Source organism: Pseudophryne corroboree, chromosome 3, assembly GCF_028390025.1.
Source record: "Pseudophryne corroboree isolate aPseCor3 chromosome 3, aPseCor3.hap2, whole genome shotgun sequence".
NCBI lineage: Eukaryota > Metazoa > Chordata > Amphibia > Anura > Myobatrachidae > Pseudophryne > Pseudophryne corroboree.
In genome coordinates, this window is record NC_086446.1 from 579,892,559 (window position 1) to 579,914,218 (window position 21,660).

The 21,660-nt window shown below is 43.4% G+C and overlaps 1 protein-coding gene across 3 annotated transcripts in view; it reads left to right on the forward strand.

Moving 5' to 3' along the window:
* The window catches only part of NFKB2 (nuclear factor kappa B subunit 2), a 165,160-nt gene that overhangs the window by 130,701 nt on the left and 12,799 nt on the right, over positions 1-21,660 (forward strand). For all 3 annotated transcript variants that reach the window (XM_063961398.1, XM_063961397.1, XM_063961399.1), the window contains 10 exons: positions 259-477; positions 697-838; positions 1,719-1,833; positions 2,320-2,527; positions 4,555-4,724; positions 5,669-5,771; positions 9,001-9,230; positions 13,039-13,102; positions 14,962-15,134; positions 20,988-21,099. In XM_063961398.1, the coding sequence (XP_063817468.1) occupies positions 259-477; positions 697-838; positions 1,719-1,833; positions 2,320-2,527; positions 4,555-4,724; positions 5,669-5,771; positions 9,001-9,230; positions 13,039-13,102; positions 14,962-15,134; positions 20,988-21,099 (1,536 nt within the window). The remainder of the gene's footprint in view (positions 1-258; positions 478-696; positions 839-1,718; positions 1,834-2,319; positions 2,528-4,554; positions 4,725-5,668; positions 5,772-9,000; positions 9,231-13,038; positions 13,103-14,961; positions 15,135-20,987; positions 21,100-21,660) is intronic.

A 21,660-nucleotide genomic window follows, 5' to 3' on the forward strand; every position in this document is an offset into this window, starting at 1 on the left:
TAAACCTTAAAGATCAGACTTCGCTTTTTTTTTGTGTATCCCACAATATGAGGGATACTGTACAATGTATGTATATAAGGTTTTTTTTAAATTTCCTTTTGGCATAATAGTAAGACCTAATGATGGTCATTTTAGCCCTCCCTTCACCCGTCTCATTATTTCAGGAGGGTCACTGGTGATCAGGTAATCTACGTTTCAGCTCTTCACCATTTCCAATGCACCAAGAAATGTATATCTCTTTATTTTCCCATTCATTAGGGAACAATATGAATTACCCATATGGAGGGGTGTACCCTGGTTTCCACACACACTATCAGGGTGGGGGCTATATGATGAAGGACTCCTCAGCAGTTCCATCATCTGAAACTACACCGCAAGTAGCAAACCTGAAGAAAGAAGATACCTCTGTCAGCCCTACACAGGAAGATCCATCATCTAAGCAACGAGAAGCTTCGTACTCAGAGGCTGTGCACCAAGGTAAAGGGGAGACACTGGGCTTATGTTAATGCATGATGACAGCTGACTCTGCAATGACTGCAACTTTATTACATTTTTTATGGTTATTTGTAATTTATAGAATTAATTTGCATGTTTAAAAATGAATCAGGTTATGCCCCATATTTGATTATCATTATTATTGAGCAACCAATCATATTCTATGCAGTAGAGATATTTACTATGGTTATCCCGTCACAGCTCGCATGTACAATATGAGAATGCTGTCCTTGGCTCAGCGCACATCTAGGGCCTTAATGGACTATGCAGTATCCGCAGACCCTCGCATCTTGTTGGCTGTGCAGAGACCTCTGACCGCTACTCAGGATGAGAATGGAGACACGTAAGAACCAAGAATGAGTGATAACATTGTGACATTCTTTATGGGAACTTTTATATGTAGTTTTGTAAATATTACAGTACGGTGTTGTAAATAAAACCATAATAGTTAATTGGCAGCAATGAACTTATGCAATAATGTGCACGTGTAGCCTTGTGTATTAAACAGCACTATACAGTTGTCAATGCATAAAGGGCCTGATTTGGAAGCAAGGCAGAAAAAACAAGTAGCTTTGTGTCTGGAATAAATCATGTTGCAATGCAAGGGGAGAAAATACATTTATATCTTTCCTGTGCAGGGTAAATACTGCCTGCTTTTGCATGTAGCCCACACATATTAGACGGCTTTATTTTTACACTGAAATTTAGATTTCGGTTTGGTCCCACCGCACCCAAGTCTTACTCTCTCTGCACATGTTACATCAGTCCAACCTGCAGTGCAACACATTTTTTTCAGTTGCAGCTTTTTTTGGTTTGCTTCCACATCTGAATAATCCCTAGAGTTTGTTTGGTTTAGAGTTAGTTTGAAAACTACACTTTGACTTAGAGACACTCTAATGAAACACTTAAAAAAAATATTCTGAGATGATGAGATGGACCTAGGCTCCTAGAATAGAGTAAATGTCCAGTTGTTTAAATCTGATCCTACTACTGGTCAATCTAAGCCTGCAGGAATTACAATTTTAGATTGGGAAACATTGACCTTTGAAGGATTCTAATTAGAATTTGGTTGGGGTTAAGGAAGGAAGGTTAAGGAATATGTAAGTACAATAATTGGTTGCAAGCGAGAATCAATTAGCTTAATGCACAGGATATGAATCCCCTGAAGTTGCATACACTTGGCTGTATGAATCACTCATAGTGTACTGTACCTCTCTCCCCAGGCCACTCCATCTTGCTATCATCCATGGTCAGACATCTGTCATTCAGCAGCTGGTAGAAGTTGTCAGGAGTGTCCCAAATCAACAAATCCTCAACATATGCAACAGCCTCCACCAGGTATTTAGTCGCTCTCTTGCGTCTCACGTAGTGTTACAGTCTGTATTATCACCACAGTTTCCTAGAGCCAACTGTTATACTCAGATAATACTACCACTCTGTCATCTGCAGGCTGCTTACAAGAGTTCTCTTACAGTTTGCATCCAACAGTTGCAACTGTATCATTAAGTATTTCAAATAGCTTTATTCAGGAGTGCACAAGTGATGCATCTGACAACATTTAAGATGCAGATGAACAGTAGGAAGATCAATAAGGAGTTACAGCACTGACAGCTCTCAGCACCCTTAGCTGGGAGTGTATTCTGGTAGTTATAGTCGAATAGTAGCTGAGTGCCAAGCTGAACATAAACAGTTATATGCTGTCCTCATCAAACAGATAGAAATGTTCTTGTTTTGGTTGTTTAAAAAAAAAAAAATCCTATGAATTTTGAATTTGAACTAACTAAATTTGTGTTGGTTCCTTATGTCCTGTGTACTCTTGCATAGACTCCGCTACACCTTGGTGTGATCACTAAACAGTACCAGGCAGTTGCCATTCTGTTAAGGGCGGGAGCAGACCCTACTATCCTTGACCGATATGGGAATTCGGTGCTGCACTTGGCTGTACAAGGTGGAGATGATAGAATGCTTCAGGTTATTTTAGAACATCCCTACGCTGGATGCAGAAATCTTCTCAACGTACCAGACTACCATGGTAAGTGGTATGGCTAAGAGGACTTTAAGGCCGTCCACAGTGCTTGGATTCTTTTGTAATTGAGAGTGGTTTATATTTTTGTACTGCAAATCGGAGATATGGACGAACCCAATAAAGTAGTGAAGGTGATACAGAAAGGTTATGTTACGTTCTTTAAACTTTCAGGGTTTGTGTATTGAGCGATTCGGTATCTGGAAATGTGGAGAGTTAGTACTTGTCCTCTGTAGTGATTGTCTGCTCTGTTATTCAGACAGATGCTACAGAGGCTTGTAAAGGGTAATGAAGTGAGGTCCGCACCCCGCATGATGGACCGCGCCCCCTAAATGGCGGCCAAACGCCGCCGGCCCACCCCCGATCGCCCAGCGACCGCCTCTGTCTGTCGATCAGGCAGAGGCGATCGCAGGGCTGAGACGGCCGTCGGCTGTCTGGCATGCGCCGGCACATACGCAGTTCAGACCTGATCGGCTGCTGTGCGAAAACGCACAGCACCGATCACGTCTGAATTAGACCCCATATTTCTTAGCAACCCCACTGGGATTACTTCTGGGTTATAGGAATTCCCTCCCGCATAATGAAACTGCCTGATACTTACTTCTACTGCGTCATAAGAGTTTTAAGTCTTAGCCACTACCAGGTTCCTACTTCGGCACCAGGAACCTCTTACTACTGGCTATTCACGCTGCTGCAACACCTCCTGGTTGGTGACTGCTCATTCCCCACTGACCACTTACTATGGGCCAGTTCTGTGCTTCGTACAGGGAAAGCTTGGAGACGCTGGGCAACTATATGCTTACTTCTCAGGTCTACAAAGTCTAAAAAGGCAAACTATGTTTTTCTCCAAATCACTAGCTGTCTATTATTCATGAATTCTACACACGCAGGAGACCCATTTTGTATGTATTTCACAGAAAGTGCTTCTTAGTTAATTTTAAGCCTTTGCAGATTGCAAAATAATAAATATATGACCTATGTAATTATTTCCCAGAACCAATGTCAATCCCAAATGGCAAAGCCTTATAAATCAAATACATTATGAATAGATTTGTGCAATTGGCATACGGCACCACACTTTTGTAGCAATAGGCATGAATTACTGCAGCACCCACCTTTTAAATATAACACGCTATTAAAATTGAGCATACTGTACTTAAAAATACTATGCACAGCATTACCTATATATTCTGCAAACATTAAGGGCATAACACAGACTTCTCCCATTGATTGCACCATGGCACGGAAGTTTTTGCAGGGGTGGCCATTTTGCATGGATGGCTCTTATTTGGGAATTTAGAATAACACCACTATTTAAACCAAAATTTTCCTTCACTTACCTCCCAATATGTAGCCTTTGTGAGCCCGCATATACCATTTACATGATTATGTTTTTTCTTACCATGGCCAGATAACTTGTGTTAGTTCTATCAACGTTAAAAAAAAAAAAAAAAGCTTTAGAGATTTTTGTCTATTGCAGGGTTAATATAGAAAAAGTGACCCATGCTGGCAGGTGGTTGTGTGTCTGTAAGTGAGGAAACCTAACAAATGCTATGAATGTTTCATGGCAGGGTGCAGCTGGTGAGAAGGGGCATAGAATATGGGCACTGACAAGCCGTGACAGTTGGCTTTCACTAATTGCAGAAAAGTTGCTGTGAAAATGTTGATGCTTCACAGATCAGTGATCACAGAATGGAAGTTGCTCAAATCAATTTATAAGCCCACCAGAGGTGCGTGTAAGGGAGGGGTTAAAAGGAAGAGAATTCCCCAACACTGCAAATCGACCAGCAAAATAAACTTACATCCTACATGATAGTAGTAAATACAGAGATCTTAGTTACATATATTTGCAAATACATTATATTGTAAGTCACCAGACAGAATTAAGTTTGGGATGGAAATTAGTGGCCTATTACTTCCTCAGGAAAGTGCAGCATAATGGCAATTGTGTATATCCTCTCTACTGTCCGTGGTGATACTTATGATTTAAGCCGTGCGTACTTGATAGACTTTAATGGCATATATGTTACATGCAGGTTTGTACCCAGTTCACTGGGCAGTGAAAGTGAAGAATGAGAAATGTTTGGAGCAGCTGGTGATAAGAGGAGCCAATGTGAACGCTGTAGAGCGCAAGAGTGGAAGATCCCCGCTACATATTGCTGTGGAAATGGACAACCTAAATATGGCAATGTTCCTAGTGAAGATAGTAAGAGACATCACTTGTATTGTCTGTCTATAAACCTTGTGTATATATCATGTACAAATCAGCCTCAACAATCTGTCAGTAGGGTCAGTACACTGAATACCTGTTAATGGCCTGCAAAGGCGAAACGGGCGCTTTCCTAAATATACACATTGGCTGTACTGGTCTTACATAGGATTAGGGCTCTATGTGTATACAGTCACAAGTTACAGAATGACCACACATGCTTAGGGCCTGACTCAGAGATGTACGCTAAAACTCACAGCTTTGGACACAGCTGCGTTGCAAAAAATATACTAATGGCGCAGGAAGCGTCTGAAGGCAAAAGATGCCCACTGCCTGCACTGGCCATCTGAGTGAGTCTAAGGATACTCATAATGGCTGCCTCATCTCCGCTGCCGAGGCCAGTAGATCTGTGTCAGAAGACGCAGACACCATTTTACTAAATGGCCGCAGATTGACAATCATGTTACGGCTTAGGCACTATAAGCAATCTGGCAGAACCAGGTCTACATGTGCGCAGATCTCAAACAATCGGAGATGTACCCCAACCATTAGGTTTACATACATCTCTGGATTAGGCCCTGTGTTCATTCTGTAGCCCAAATATCAAAGGCTCTAATTTGCTGGTTACAATGTTTTTGCTCCTAGATTTAAAGCGGCAACCAGGTTGTTTTTTCCTCAAAACTAATTACTGATTTAAATCTAGTGACTACATCAGCGGAATCGTGTCAGGACCAGCATATCAGAGCCTATTGCATTTTGTGCCTGTGTGTTCAGTAAATGAGGATGTGTCCTTCCTCTGCATTTGTAATGTGGGAATATGTAGGCTTCTGAAAGTGATTGTGATTCCTAGCAGTATAGATTATACTTTCCTGGTCTTTTTTTGCTATTCTGTAGTCATCTTTCCAGTCATAATAATGATAATACGGTTTCATTTTCCTTAGCTGGGAGCAGATGTCAACGCTCAGACGTTTGCAGGAAATACACCGCTACATCTGGCTGCGAGTCTTGGATCTCCAGTACTGACAAAGATGCTCATCGGTGCAGGTGCTTAGCTTTATATAGCATGTGCTATTTACAGCGTATTGCTATTCAGTGTCACCTTCTACGCTCTCTTTCCCCATATGCTATATACAGCGTATTGCTATAGTGTGTCACCTTCTACGCTCTCTTTCCCCATATGCTATATACAGCGTATTACTATAGTGTGTCACCTTCTACGCTCTCTTTCCCCATATGCTATATACAGCGTATTGCTATAGTGTCACCTTCTACGCTCTCTCTCCCCATGTGCTATATACAGCGTATTGCTATAGTGTGTCACCTTCTACGCTCTCTTTCCCCATTGTGCTATATACAGCGTATTACTATAGTGTGTCACCTTCTACGCTCTCTTTCCCCATATGCTATATACTGCGTATTGCTATAGTGTGTCACCTTCTACGCTCTCTCTCCCCATGTGCTATATACAGCGTATTGCTATAGTGTGTCACCTTCTACGCTCTCTTTCCCAATGTGCTATATACAGCGTATTGCTATTCAGTGTCACCTTCTACGCTCTCTTTCCCCATATGCTATATACAGTGTATTGCTATAGTGTGTCACCTTCTACGCTCTCTTTCCCCATTGTACTATATACAGCGTATTGCTATTCAGTGTCACCTTCTACGCTCTCTTTCCCCATTGTGCTATATACAGCGTATTGCTATAGTGTGTCACCTTCTACGCTCTCTTTCCCCATATGCTATATACAGCGTATTGCTATTCAGTGTCACCTTCTACGCTCTCTTTCCCCATGTGCTATATACAGCGTATTGCTATTCAGTGTCACATTCTACGCTCTCTTTCCCCATATGCTATATACAGTGTATTGCTATAGTGTGTCACCTTCTACGCTCTCTTTCCCCATGTGCTATATACAGCGTATTGCTATAGTGTGTCACCTTCTACTCTCTCTTTCCCAATGTGCTATATACAGCGTATTGCTATTCAGTTTCACCTTCTACGCTCTCTTTCCCCATATGCTATATACAGTGTATTGCTATAGTGTGTCACCTTCTACGCTCTCTTTCCCCATTGTACTATATACAGCGTATTGCTATTCAGTGTCACCTTCTACGCTCTCTTTCCCCATATGCTATATACAGTGTATTGCTATAGTGTGTCACCTTCTACGCTCTATTTCCCCATGTGCTATATACAGCGTATTGCTATTCAGTGTCACCTTCTACGCTCTCTTTCCCCATATGCTATATACAGTGTATTGCTATAGTGTGTCACCTTCTACGCTCTCTTTCCCCATGTGCTATATACAGCGTATTGCTATTCAGTGTCACCTTCTACGCTCTCTTTCCCCATATGCTATATACAGTGTATTGCTATAGTGTGTCATCTTCTACGCTCTCTTTCCCCATGTGCTATATACAGCGTATTGCTATTCAGTGTCACCTTCTACGCTCTCTTTCCCCATATGCTATATACAGTGTATTGCTATAGTGTGTCACCTTCTACGCTCTCTTTCCCCATTGTGCTATATACAGCGTATTGCTATGCAGTTTCACCTTCTACGCTCTCTTTCCCCATATGCTATATTCAGCGTATTGCTATAGTGTGTCACCTTCTACGCTCTCTTTCCCCATATGCTATATTCAGCTTATTGCTATTCAGTTTCACCTTCCACGCTCTCTTTCCCCATGTGCTATATACAGCGTATTGCTATAGTGTGTCACCTTCTACGCTCTCTTTCCCCATATGCTATATACAGTGTATTGCTATAGTGTTTCACCTTCTACGCTTTCTTTCCCCATGTGCTATATACAGCGTATTGCTATAGTGTGTCTCCTGGTACGCTCTCTTTCCCCATGTGCTATATACAGTGTATTGCTATAGTGTGTCTCCTGGTACGCTCTTTTTCGTCATGTGTTATATATACAGTGATAGTGTGTCACCTGGTACGCTCTCTTTCCCCATGTGCTATATACAGTGTATTGGTATATTGTGTGTGTCACCTTGTACACTAATGCAATACATAGAATTTCTTTAGACCTACTAACTAATATGTTATGCTATTGAAAGTCTTTTCACACTTTGGACAGGATGTGCTACACATGACATCCGTGATGCAATACATCCCGCCAGTTATCTGGTACATTATGGCGTTAACGCTGGTATGTACCTAGAAATGTGATTAAAATCGTAAAGGACCGCTCTCCTGATAAGAGCTGTCCTTTGTGATCACAGTGCTTCTATCGGGTAATAGATGGCGTTACCCACCGGGTCAAAGCTCTGGAATGTATATCATTCCGGAGCTTGGTACATATGGGGAATACAGCCAAACCTCCGAATATTGCATTTTCTGAGTGTTGGATGAATCTTATCTCATCCCGCCTTTTAATTAATTAAACTTTCACGACAGCAGAAGATGGATTCCGGAACACAACTATTTTATACATATAATTTTTGCTTTAAATGGTTTCATCTGAACAAATAACGACTGTATGTAATTTGCCACGGTCAGTACCTGGGGAAGCTGCCCCCTTATCTGATGAAAGGTGGCATCATTTTCCCAGCAACTAAACAGATGTGGCATCAGTCACCTAGCCAGGGGTGGCGATTTGCACCTTATTCGCATCATCCCCCACATAGAGCGTCGCTCACAGTGTACCATGGACACAAGATTAGTACTTGTGGCACAAAGGAATTGGTATTACTGTGTGTGTAAAGTTGCAGATGAAGCTTAACGATACGTGACGGGCGCCATGGCATGGAACTCTGTCTTTTGCCTTTCTTACCCAGAATTGCACTTTGTCAGACAAAGACACTTGGTGCAGCTAAGTTGCAAAGGAGTATATGGGTGCATCTGTATGACAGTGCACGGCTGCCATTCATAACATGGCCCCCTCCCTTAATGTGGCTTGGATTGAGGCAGTATGTTCTTAATTTTTCAAGTTCTTGTGGTTGCATCGTTCTATACCCATCGCAGTATGCATTGTGTGCAGCTTTGTTAGAGACACTTTGGGTGGAATTCAAATGTTTTAAAAGTCGGTTGGGTGTCTGTTTATTGCTGTCTATTAGATAAGAAAAAACGGACTCCCAACTGACTTTTCAAACATTTGAATTCCCTCCTTTGTATGTACATTGGTGTTTTTAATAAAGCTGCGCTCCACATTTTTGTTATGCTGGTAGAAATGTTACTATTCAAGCACGCAGCCAGTTTGGGTATTGTAACATGTCATCAGGTGCACTAAGGTGTAACCAGTTCCCTTGTTTTTGTCAGGAGCAAATGTTCTGCTACAAAATGATGAGCCTGTGCAGGGCACCGCATCTGCTGATAGTGACGATACAGACAGTGATTCAGATGTGCAAATGGATACCGACTCTGACCAGCAGGGGGACACAGACTCCGAAGACGGTGACCCCACAGAGCAGGCAAACAGAAGGGTACAGTGTGGCGTTAAGAGACGGTATCCTGGACACACACCGCTGGACTTAACAAGAAGTCAGAAGGTAATCTATGGTATTTCATTTATTTGGAAACTAGCTGTTCTATCCGTTCTTCACACGGGAGTTTCTGATTTTCACAGTTGTAAATATAAATGAGTGTTACAAATTTGGTTAATCTATAGAGCTGTAAATTTTAGACATCTTAATGTAAGTAAATATTAATCCATGGTTCTTGGAGTTACCCGGAGAGCACCCGTATCAGATACAGTAAAAAGGGACAGGACCATTTCTGTAGTTTATTAAATTCTACCAACTGGAGGTGCAGTCCAAATTTTGATCCAATTGTCCGTTTGGGCGTTATCATTCACACAACGGAAGCCACACATCAGTAATGACTTCATTGTCAAACCCCTTTTCATCACCTTAGGGGAGATTTATTAAAATTTGAATTACGTAGTTTTCCTCTTTCCCACCTAAAGAATACTTAAGTTAAATTACAGCTTCCTAACATATCGGGAAGTAAGAGAATTTGTGATGAGTCAGTCAGTGAGTGAGGACTTTCACATTTATATATATAGATGTAAGATAGGAGAAATGGCTTATACAATTAAACATTTAAATATTCTATAATAGTTCATAAGACCTCATTAAAACAAAATTAGTAAAGTGGAAATATCTGTAATGTCACATTCACAAAATACAATTGGCATTAACAAGGCCAAAGTCACAGGTCATCTGAAAAGTGGATGTGAGTGAACGTACAGGACCATTTCATCTTTATAGAATATCTGTCATTACTATTAATAACATTACTTATAAAACATGAGCAAATTCCATTGCGCTTTACAAAGCCACTATTTCCTCAAGAAATGGGAATGCGTTTTTATTTTACTATGGCCCCAGAAAAAGCTTTTTGTAGACACTCCTATGTGAGTCTCAGGAGCAGTTTTCTGACTTTGTATAGTTTCAAAATACAGTCCTAGTGAAGAAAGGGCAAGTTGCACTTTAATTTATTATAATTTTTTACCAGTTATTTATATAGCGTACACATATTCCGCAGCGCTTTACAGAGAATATTTGCCCATTCACATCAATTCCTTGCCTAGTGGAGCTTACAATCTATATTCCCTACCAAATGTAAACATACACACATTCACGCCAGGGTAAATTTTGTCGGAAGCCAACTAGCCTACCGGTATATTTTTGGATTGTGGTAGGAACCCGGAGTATGCGGAGAAACCTATGCAAGCACAAGGAGAATATACAAACTCCACACAGTTAGGACCATGGTGGGAATCAAACCCATGACCTCAGTGTTATGAGGCCATAATGCTAACCATTACACCATCCGTACTTTCATCTCGGCTACAGTATTTGTACAATGATTGTGGTGATAAACCCCACACCTTGTTATACGCTGCAACTATTACATTCACATATTACAGTATTTGCCCTGTGGTGACATCACTGGGCTGCTCCCAGCACAGCTGCATCATCTCATATTGACTCCTGAGAGCTAACACAGAGTGGAGCATGGCATTGAGGGAGGCAGGACATACAGATTCTGTTGCACATAGCAACCACACTAAATACTGTATCTTATAAAGTAATGGTCAGTCATGTTAACATATATGTATGCGTGTGATCCTTTAATGTCAAATTTGAAACTAAAATACAGAACTCTAGATAGATCATTTGAGGAATTTTAATGCAAAATTATTAGAAGTATCAGTTTTATCAAATTTGACCTCAGCAAATCAGAAATTCTGCAATGTTCATTTTACATTTATTTTTCACATTAGACTATATCTGACACGTGTAATAATATGTTTGTGAATGAGACCATAAGTCACTTAGTGTAAAATATATTAAAAATAACACCCTCACAATTAGTAACATTGCCAAGACAACTTGTTGGGTCTTTTCCTGCCCATTGCTGTCTACAGTGACTGATCTATAATAATACCATAATGATGATACTCTCATAAGGCAAATACTCAGTCCAGGTTCAGTCAGTTTGTTGCTCTGCAGCGGTTAGAACGACAGATGTGTCCTCATACATCCGGACTCAATACGCCACGCAGTGTAAAATGCCTGGTGGTAGTGAGCCGCAGGTGCTAGCCGCGGACATCTGTTTTTGGCACAAATGCGTCTTAGTCACTAGGCAGTGCAACTAATATGTACCAAGAGACTGTGCTGATTAATTTCTTATGCGACACTTTTATATGTTTGGGGGACTGAGTCTGTATATGGAGCACAATGGAACGTGGCATGGAAAAAAGCACTTTGTATACAGATTGAGTGACTCAGCCGCACACAGGTATACAAGTGTCATATATCAAATTAATCAGCACAGTCTCCGGGTGCATCCTAGCTGTATTGCAAATAAGACACATTTACTGCAAAAAAGACTCCTAACGCTAGCAGAGGGGTATATTCAATTCCAGTATTCAGTGACTCGGCCAAATCGACAGGTTTTGGCCATTCCGACAGTGTCAATCTGACTTTTTTAAAGTTGGACTGACATTGTCGGAAACGGGGCTAAAACCTGTCGAGTTTGGCCGCGCTTCCGTCAAAATACATGGATTCTGACAATCCACGTGTTTTCCGACAAGTCGGGAATTCCCGATTTGTCGGAAAAGAAACAAACCTATTGAATAGGTTGGAACCCCTTCCAACCTAAAACAGTTGGAAACTGGCATCTTTCTGACAAGATGGGAGTTTCCGACAGGAATTAAATATACATAGGAGTCTCATTTGACCTGGCTTGTCGAGAGGGGCTGTTTGGCACGACTGCAGCATTGATGTATGAGGACAAATCTGTACAGCTCTTTGGCTTACAGTATGTGGCTTGCTGTACCTGCAGTCCCACAATAGCTGAGGAAACACACATTGGTTACTCTGTCTTAGGCTGTGGAAGAAACAGCCAAAAAATCTGACTATTCTCATTAGTACATTAAGGTCAAGGTGCATCCATTGTTTATAGTGTACAAATTCACATGTCGCCACAGTAACACTTCCCACATAATGTCAGTGTGTTGTACTCCACATTCTCAGCTTTGAGCCCCCGGAGCTAATTGATGTATGCTGTGAAAGAGCTTGTCTCCTATTTCCTTCACCCTGTCTGCTGCAAGACACAAGTCTGTTTTATGCAATCTGTTCTTTGTCGGAAACATGCATCTCCAAGAGAGAGTGACCCTTTAATAGTAATGTGCCATGTGTGGTAAATGCACAATATAGTCATGCACACCTGTTCAACTTTTGAAGTCCCATTCTATGCTTAGGAGGAGATTCACACCTGTACGATATTCCAGTCAATATCGCTCATTCTCCCCCCCCCCCCCCACCCACCCCTTTAGCGATATTGACTAAAATATTGCTTAGTGTTTATGCTGTAAACGACAGCCGATGCGTGTTCCCGGGGGTCGTTAACGACACCCTCTGTTGGCCGTACACGCAGATCAGTTTTGGCTATGTCAGCCAAAACTGCATATACGAGCTTCCCTCGGCGTGACGTCACTGAGCGATATTTGTAAACCGTGCAATGCCTTATTAATTATGGACTATTAATGCCTTGATATTAACATTAAAAAAGTGGAATTACTTTGTCTGCTTTCCTTCTACATTCACACTATGTATATTGAGATTGCGCAGATACATTATTACATAAATGAACAATGTAAGTTGTCCAAACGAAGGAGAAAACAAACAAAATTCACCTGTGTCATGCACAATTAACCTAAAATTCCTTCCAAGGGAACAAATCAAGGATCTTTTACCGCTTTCCTTCAAATAAACATTTTAAACCATAAATTATACGCAGTAATCTTATTCTTGATGGTTCCTCTAAAAACGTTTTTGTCTCTTTCAGGTGCGAGATATCTTGTCTAACCACACAGCTGGAAATGCAGTGAAGCCAGCAACACAAGACCCAGGTAATGTCTGACATATGCTACAGCTTCCTGCACCTCCATCTGCTCCCCATTACTTTCCTTTTCATGACGGTAGCTGGAGTTTCACTCTTGTATTAAACATTGTACAGGTTGAGTATCCCTTATCCAAAATGCTTGGGACCAGAGGTATTTTGGATATCGGATTTTTCCGTATTTTGGAATAATTGCATAATGAGATATCATGGTGATGGGACCTAAATCTAAGCACAGAATGCATTTATGTTACATATACACCTTATACACACAGCCTGAAGGTCATTTAATACAATATTTTTAATAACTTTGTGTATTAAACAAAGTTTGTGTACATTGAGCCATCAGAAAACAAAGGTTTCACTATCTCACTCAAAAAAGTCCGTATTTCGGAATATTCCGTATTTCTGAATATTTGGATATGGGATACTCAACCTGTACTTGTTACAAACCTTTGGGCCTAATCCAGACCTGATCATAGCAGCAAATTTGATAGTAGATGGGCAAAACCATGTGCACTGCAGGAGGGGGGGGGGGGGGGGGGGGGGGCAGATATAACATGTGCAGAGAGAGTCAGATTTGGGTGGGGTGGGTTCAAACTGAAATCTAAATTGCAGTGTAGAAATAAAGCAGCCAGTATTTACCCTGCACAGAAACAAAATAACCCACCCAAATCTAACTCTCTCTGCACTTGTTCTATCTGCCCTCCCTGCAGTGCACATGGTTTTGCCCATCTGCTGACAAAATTGCTGCTGTGATCAACTCCGAATTACCCCCTTTGTTTGCTATTGCTAGACTCCAGTAACATTATCTGCAGAGTACTTATATAATTATTTATCCATTTAGCCTTTTCTTCTCCCAGCCCCCACTTTCTGATATGTCCGGCCACACATCCGCATCCTAGCCTTTCTCGCTCTTCTCCCTATTTATGTTCATATTATTCATTTTGTCCCAGCTTGTGATTCCATTAAGAAACTTTAATAATAAAGTATATTCAATGGTCCCGCAGCTGTGTCTTGCATGCATCACACTTTTAAATTGGATCTTTTTGACAAGTAAAACATACATATATGTATCATTGCACAAAAGACATTCTTTACACGTATTTCCCATTATTCACTTGTTGGTGAATGTAATCCGTTTCCATGACATAACTGTCTGGTGCCTCTGCTGAAGCTGTGTCAGATAAGTATGAAGGTTGTGACTGGTCGGTGTGTCCTCTGTAGTACACATTACAGCTACCTCCATGACTACTGCAGATTTCTTGTTTAAAAAATGTATATATAGATATTTTTCAAGGCTTATCCCAGACAATGAGTCTGTCCACATTTATAATCCATAAGACATAGATGGCTATGATGCCACACCTCCTGGTGTATGTCATTGTGTTCTCATCGTGCAGCGGTGTGCCCAGGCACTCCCAACCTCTCCATCATCGCCATCACCACTGCTCAGTGTCATGATCTGATATTGTGGTGTCACACCCTTGGATGAGGTCACCAGGTATGGGCCACACCTACCTAGTGACACCACTGCCTACATTGTTAGTAAAAAATATGACTAATGAATTAAAGCAATATACATAGACGATTATAGCAACAGTTTCATCACTAAATCTTATTCATCAAAGTTTAAAAATGTATCCAAACCATACAGATTGTAATGATAGCTGGGAGATGTCCTGTAAGCAAACATTGTATTTCCATTTATTAGACCTTTAGCAAACACCTCCCATACCAAATGCAGTGACATTCTCCAGTTTAGCCGAAATATAAGTAACACAGCTCCCATTATTTATGTTGTAACTTTTCCACCCAGCTGGGCAAAGTAAGCAGAGATTGGAATAATCTTTTCTCATTGCATTCCAGGTAATGTTCTATCTCTAGAAACGAATACTGTACAGCGCCTTGAGAAACTACTAAATGAGGGGCAGACTGGGTTAGACTGGACTGAGCTTGCCTCTCGCCTGAGACTTCAGAGTTTGGTTGACACGTATAGGAACTCTGCCTCCCCAACAGAGAGCCTCCTGCGCAGTTATGAGGTAGGCTTATCTTCCATTTAGGCCTTTATGTGTGGTGTATATCACAGAATTTGGTTTTGTATTTTGGTTAACATTCATTATTTCTTTTACGTCCTTGAGGATACTGGGGTTCCATTTAGTACCATGGGGTATAGGCGGGTCCACTAGGAGCCATGGGCACTTAAAGAATTTGATAGTGTGGGCTTGCTCCTCTCTCTATGCCCCTCCTACCAGATTCATTTTGGAAAATGTGACCGGAGGAGGCGGTCACGCTTATGGAAGCTCCTGAAGAGCTTTCTGCATTTATTTTATATGTTTGTTATTTACAGGCAGGGCTGGTTGGCACCAGTCTGCCTGCTTCGTGGGACTTAGGGGGGGGGGGGGAAAGGCCCAACCTCTTGAAGGGTTAATGGACCCTATCCCCGCTGACAGGACACTGAGCTCCTGAGAGAACTATTCGCAAGCCCCACCACAGCGAGCGTTAATTCCCAAAGCATGCCGCCACCCCTAACAGAGCCAGAAGAAAGAAGTGGTGAGTACTAAGCTGGTGTCCCGTCTAGCGGGTCGCCGGCCATTATGGTAGTATGAGGGTACAGAGACGCACAACTTCTAACCGGGGCGGAATGCATCTCCACACACAGTACACAGCTGCGTCTCAGTACACTGTACACAGTACACTGTACACAGTACCCACACTGGCAAAAATAGTCTTAAAACTGTTTTCTCTCCATTTTAAGCACCAGATTACCTCAGCCACTATAAAAAAAGCGGAAAGACCGCGCGCCATTGAAGGGGCGGGGCCTTCACTATGAGCGGAACCAGCAGCTCACCAGCGGCATTTTCCCTCTGCAGTGGACACAGACGCTGACTGACAGAGACGCGCAGCTCCTCCAGAGACACTCCAGATTACCTTAGCGGCACCAGGGGGTCATAGCAGGGGGGAGCGACTATTAGTGTACTAAGTCCCCTATCAGGGTACTTAGTCTGCGACCCGGCTAAGCTTGGCATTAGCGATAAGGACGCGGTGGAGGCTGGCTCCAAATAACTCTGTGTCTCCCTGAAGGGCTCTTTGTGGGTTAATTGTGCTTAACCTTTTCCTGTGTGTGTGTGTGTGTGTGTGTGTGTGTGTGTGTGTGTGTGTGTGTGTGTGTGTGCTGTCACATTTACATTATGTCAGGCAAAGAGTGTGTTTCTTGTACACAGGGAACTCACTGCTGGGTACTCAGGGCAGTGCACCTTCCCAGAATAGCGAGGCTACACTGGATTGGGTTACTTCCATCAAGGGAATTATCTCAAATATTTCTACAAAGCTGTCCCGCAATGAAAAAGAGACGCAATACTTATAACAGACTGTGGATGAGTTTATGAATAGTGACTCAGTCCCCAAACCAGCGTCTCAATCCCCTCCCATTTGTTCACAAAAACGATCTCTGGCCCATATCCTGCAGTCTGACTCTGACGCTGAGCGTTCAGACATGGAGGAGGGTGAGGTGGATTTGGAGAAAGGGGGGGGGGGGATGCTACTCTGTCACAGGGAATAGAGGCTCTTATAGAGGCTATCAGAAATGTTCGGCAAATTCCTGATAAGGTGTCAGAGGAGTGTGAGGAATCTTATTTTAATGTAAAAAAGAAGTCCTCAGTCACTTTTCCTGCGTCAAAGGAATTGAATAACCTGTTTGAAGAACGTGGGTTAATCCTGATAAGAAATTTCAAATCCCTAAAAGGTTGCTTTTATCTTTTCCTTTTCCCCTAGAGGATAGTAAAAAATGGGAAAATCCAACGATAGTGGACGCATCAGCCTCTAGGCTGTCACGTAAAATTGTGTTGCCTGTCCCTGGTGCGGCCTCCCTAAAAGATACGGCTGATCGTAAATTGAGACTACACTCATATCATTGTACACGGCTGCTGGGGTGACCCAAAGACCCACTATTGCATGTACGTGGATCACAAAAGCCATTGCTAAATGGTCAGGTAATCTAATTGAGGGGTTAGATTCCTTGTCTAGCGGGGGATGTTGTTTTACTCCTGCAGCATATACAGGACTCTGCACACTTTATGGTGGAGGCCATAAAAGAGATTGGTTTGCTTAATGCACGCACCACCGCTATGGCAGTGTCAGCACACAGAGGCTTGTGGCTATGCCAGTGGACTGCTGGTGCGGACTCCAGGAAAGGCATGGAAGGCCTGCTCATTACAGGAGGGGCCTGGTTTGGAGACGAACTAGACAAATGGATCTCCAAAGCTACTGCGGGTAAGTCTACGTATCTCTCTTCCGCAGCTCCCTCAGCCAGGAAAGCTTATTCAGCTTCAAATTTACAGTCCTTTCGGACAGCCAAGTTTCAGGGAAAATCCAGAGGTGCTTCTACGTCTTCCAGAGGTGCAAGAGGTAAACCACGCAAACCAGCAACTGCACGTGCTCAGGAACAGCGCTCAGGCTCTGCTTCCTCAAAGCCTTCAGCATGACGGTGGACTGTGATGCCTGGAGGGCTGTCAGGTGGGAGCCCGACTAAAATTGTTCAGTCACATCTGGTCAAGTTCGTGCCGGGATCCCTGGGTCGTAGATCTTATTTCCCAGGGCTACATACTGGAGTTCCAAGACCTCCCACCTCACGTATTCTTCAAATCAGGCTTACCAGCTTCACAAGAGGCAAGTATAACTTTACAGCAGGCCATCCAAAATCTGGTGCAGACTCAAGTCATTGTTCCAGTTCCACCTCATCTACACAACAAGGGGTACTATACCAACCTGTTTGTAGTACCAAAACCGGACGGTTCGGTGCAACCAATTCTGAACCTCAAGTCATTGAATCCGTTCTTAAGAGTGTTCAAGTTCAAGATGGCAGTCTCTGAGAGCGGTGATCTCAGGTCTGGAGGAAGGGGAAATCCTTGTGTCTCTGGATATCAAGGATGCGTACCTTCACATTCCGATCTGGCCGCCTCATCAGGCTTATCTACGGTTTGCACTGCAGGACTGTCAGTACCAGTTCCAGGCCCTGCCATTTGGTCTCTCCACGGCACCGAGAGTATTCACCAAAGTAATGGCAGAGATGATGTTCTCCTTCGCAAGCAGGGGGTGAACATTATTCCGTACCTGGACGATCTTCTGATAAAGGCACCTTCCAGGGAGAGGTTGTTGGACATCATTGGCCTCTCAACCAAACTTCTCCAGGATCACGGGTGGATTCTGAACCATCCAAAATCTCACCTAGAGCCAACACGGAGGCTCCCGTTCCTGGGAATGATACTGGACACGAAGTCGCAGAAAGTGTTCCTTCCGTTGGAAAAGGCATTGGTAATCCAGTCGATGGTTCGGGATGTCCTGAAGCCAACCCGGATATTGATGCATCTATGCATTCGCCATCTGGGGAAAATGGTGGCCTCTTACGAGGCGCTTCAGTACGGAAGGTTTCATGCAAGACCCTTCCAGCTCGATTTGTTGAGACAAATGGACCGGATCGCATCTTCACTTGCACCAAAGGATCCGTCTGTCGCCAAAAGCCAGGATCTCCCTTCTGTGGTGGCTACAGATTTCTCACCTCATTGAGGGTCGGAGGTTCGGAATTCAGGACTGGATCCTGTTAACCACGGACGCAAGCCTTAGCGGTTGGGGAGCAGTCAGCCAGGGGGTGCAGTTTCAAGGAAGATGGTCAAGTCAGGAAGTCACCTTTCCAATCAACATTCTGGAACTCAGGGCCATATACAACGCCCTTCTGCAGGCCTCTTATCTTCTTCAGGATCGGGCTATTCAGGTCCAGTCGGACAATGTGACGGCAGTGACGTAAGTAAACCGATAGGGTGGAACGAAAAGCAGAGCAGCAGTGACAGCGGTATCAAGAATTTTCCCCTGGGCAGAAAAGAACGCTGTGGCGTTGTCAGCGGTCTTCATTTCGGGAGTAGACAACTGGGAGGCAGACTTCCTCAGCAGACATGACCTGCACCTTGGGGAGTGTGGGGCCTTTACCCGGAAGTGTTCCGGTGCTTGACACGTCGGTGGGAATAGCCACACACCGACATGATGGCCTCACGTCTCAACAAGAAGCTCAGCGGTATTGTTCCAGGTCGAGAGACCCACAGGCGGTGGCGATAGACGCCCTGGCAACTCCATGGGTCTATCAGATGTTGTACGTGTTTCCTCCACTTCCTCTGATCACACGAATTCTGAAAAGAATATAAAGGGAAAAGGTTAAAGCAATTCTCATTGCTCCGGACTGGCCAAGAAGGGCCTAGTACGCGGACCTTCCAGAGATGCTCCTCGAAGATCCGTGGCCTCTACCTCTTCGTGAGGATCTTTTGCAACAGGGCCCGTTCGTCTATCAGGACTTCCCACGGCTACGTTTGGCGGCATGGAAGTTGAACGGCCGATTCTAGCCAGAAATGGGATCCCTAACAAAGTTATCCCGACTATGATCCAAGCCAGGAAGTGGGTAACGTCTAAACATTACCACCGTATTTGGAAGAAATACGTCTCTTGGTGTGAAGGCAGAAAATATTCTGCTGTGGAATTTCACTGTGTTTCCTGCTTTTTCTGCAGGCAGTTGTGGATGTGGGCCTACGTCTGGGCTCCATAAAAGTCCAAATTTCGGCCTTGTCCACTTTTCTTTCAAAAACAATTGGCTTCTCTCCCTGAGGTCCAGACCTTTTTGAAAGGTGTTCTGCGCATCCAACCTCCCTTTGTGCCTCCCACGCCACCTTGGGATCTCAATTTGGTGTTGCAGTTCCTCCAATTGGACTGGTTTGAACCATTGCAGGAGTTTGACGTAAAGTACCTTACATGGAAGACCGTCACACTGTTGGCCTTGGCTTCAGCAAGACGTGTGTCGGAGCTAGGGGCATTGTTTCACAAGAGTCCCTACTTAATTTTTCATGAGGACAGAGCTGAACTCAGAACTCGTCAGCAACTTCTTCCTAAGGTGGTGTCCGCGTTTCACATCAACCAACCTATTGTGTTTCCGGCTGTTACGTACACCTCTGCTACTTCAAAGTCTTTGAATGTTGTGAGGGCTTTAAAGGTGTATGTAAAGAGAATAGCTCGTCACAGAAAGTCTGGCAGTTCGTTCTATATGATCCCAATAAAATTGGGTGTCCCGCTTCAAAGCAGACAATTGCACGCTGGATCAAGTTCACTATCCAGCATGCTTATTCCGCGGCAAGTTTGCCGGTTCCGAAGTCTGTACAGGCCCACTCTACTAGGTTGGTGAGTTCTTCCTGGGCGGCTGCCCGGAGTGTCTCAGCTTTACAGCTCTGCCGAGCAGCTACTTGGTCAGGTTCGAATACGTTTACTAAGTTCTACAAGTTCGATACTTTGGCCTCTGAGGACCTTCAGTTTGGGCAATCAGTTCTGCAGGAACCTCAGCACTCTCCCACCCGATTTGGGAGCTTTGGTACATCCCCATGGTACTAAATGGAACCCCAGTATCCTCTAGGACATAAGAGAATATAGGATTTTAATTACCTACCGGTAAATCCTTTTCTCGTAGTCCGTAGAGGATACTGGGCGCCCGCCAGGTGCTTCGTTCTTCCTGCACTGTTACTTGGTTAAGTATTGTTGGTTCAGCTGTTGCTGTTCCTGTTTAAATTTAGGTTAGCATAGCTTTCCTCTGTTCTGTGTGCTGGTTCGGAATCTCACAACTATCTTTATCTATCCTCTCAAAGTATGTCCGTCTCCTCAGGCACAGTTTCCTAGACTGAGTCTGGTAGGTGGGGCATAGAGGTAGGAGCCAGCCCACACTATCAAATTCTTAAAGTGCCCATGGCTCCTAGTGGATCCGCCTATACCCCATGGTACTAAATGGAACCCCAGTATCCTCTACGGGCTACGATAAAAGGATTTACCGGTAGGTAATTCAAATCCTATTTTTATTTTATTTTTTCCAGCTTGCTGGTGGAAGCCTTAACAAGCTCATTAAAACACTAGAGTCCATGGGCCTGAACGAGGGTGTGGAATTGCTGTGTAAATCGGAGACCCATATGAAGCCGGAAAATCATGGTATGCCTTTCTTCTAAATATCTAGGATATCCTTGTGTAGAAGGAATTATTATGACTGGGTGTAAACAAAAGGAGAGAACAAATGGAAAGCGTTTCGCTAACACAATGCCTTTGTTATTGTATCCAGATATGGTTGCAGGGTGAACACAGTGATTACCTGACATTTGGCTCTAAATATGTATTATAACTTCCCAGATGAGTTATCAGAGACTCTTGCCAGCAATACAGTTGTATTAAAAATATTGACACATTTGCTAACATGTTCATTATGCATGCCCCAGTAGGGACGGTGGTGTAGCCGGAGATTACCATATTGCCTATCATTGACTAGAGTGGAGCTGCTTAGGCTATTTCTCCCATATTCAAATGCTATTTTCTGAAATTGGCACACACAGGGGGGTTTGAGTACCTAGAAACCGCCCTGATTAACCACAAGTGGAGCCCTGTCCGCCCGCTTGCAGTTTCAGGCTGTGATTTGCGGGTGTTTTTTTGGCTTTGCTTCCTCCCATACACCCTTGAATCACAACATTATGCTATGAAAGGGTGGGGCCAAATGATACT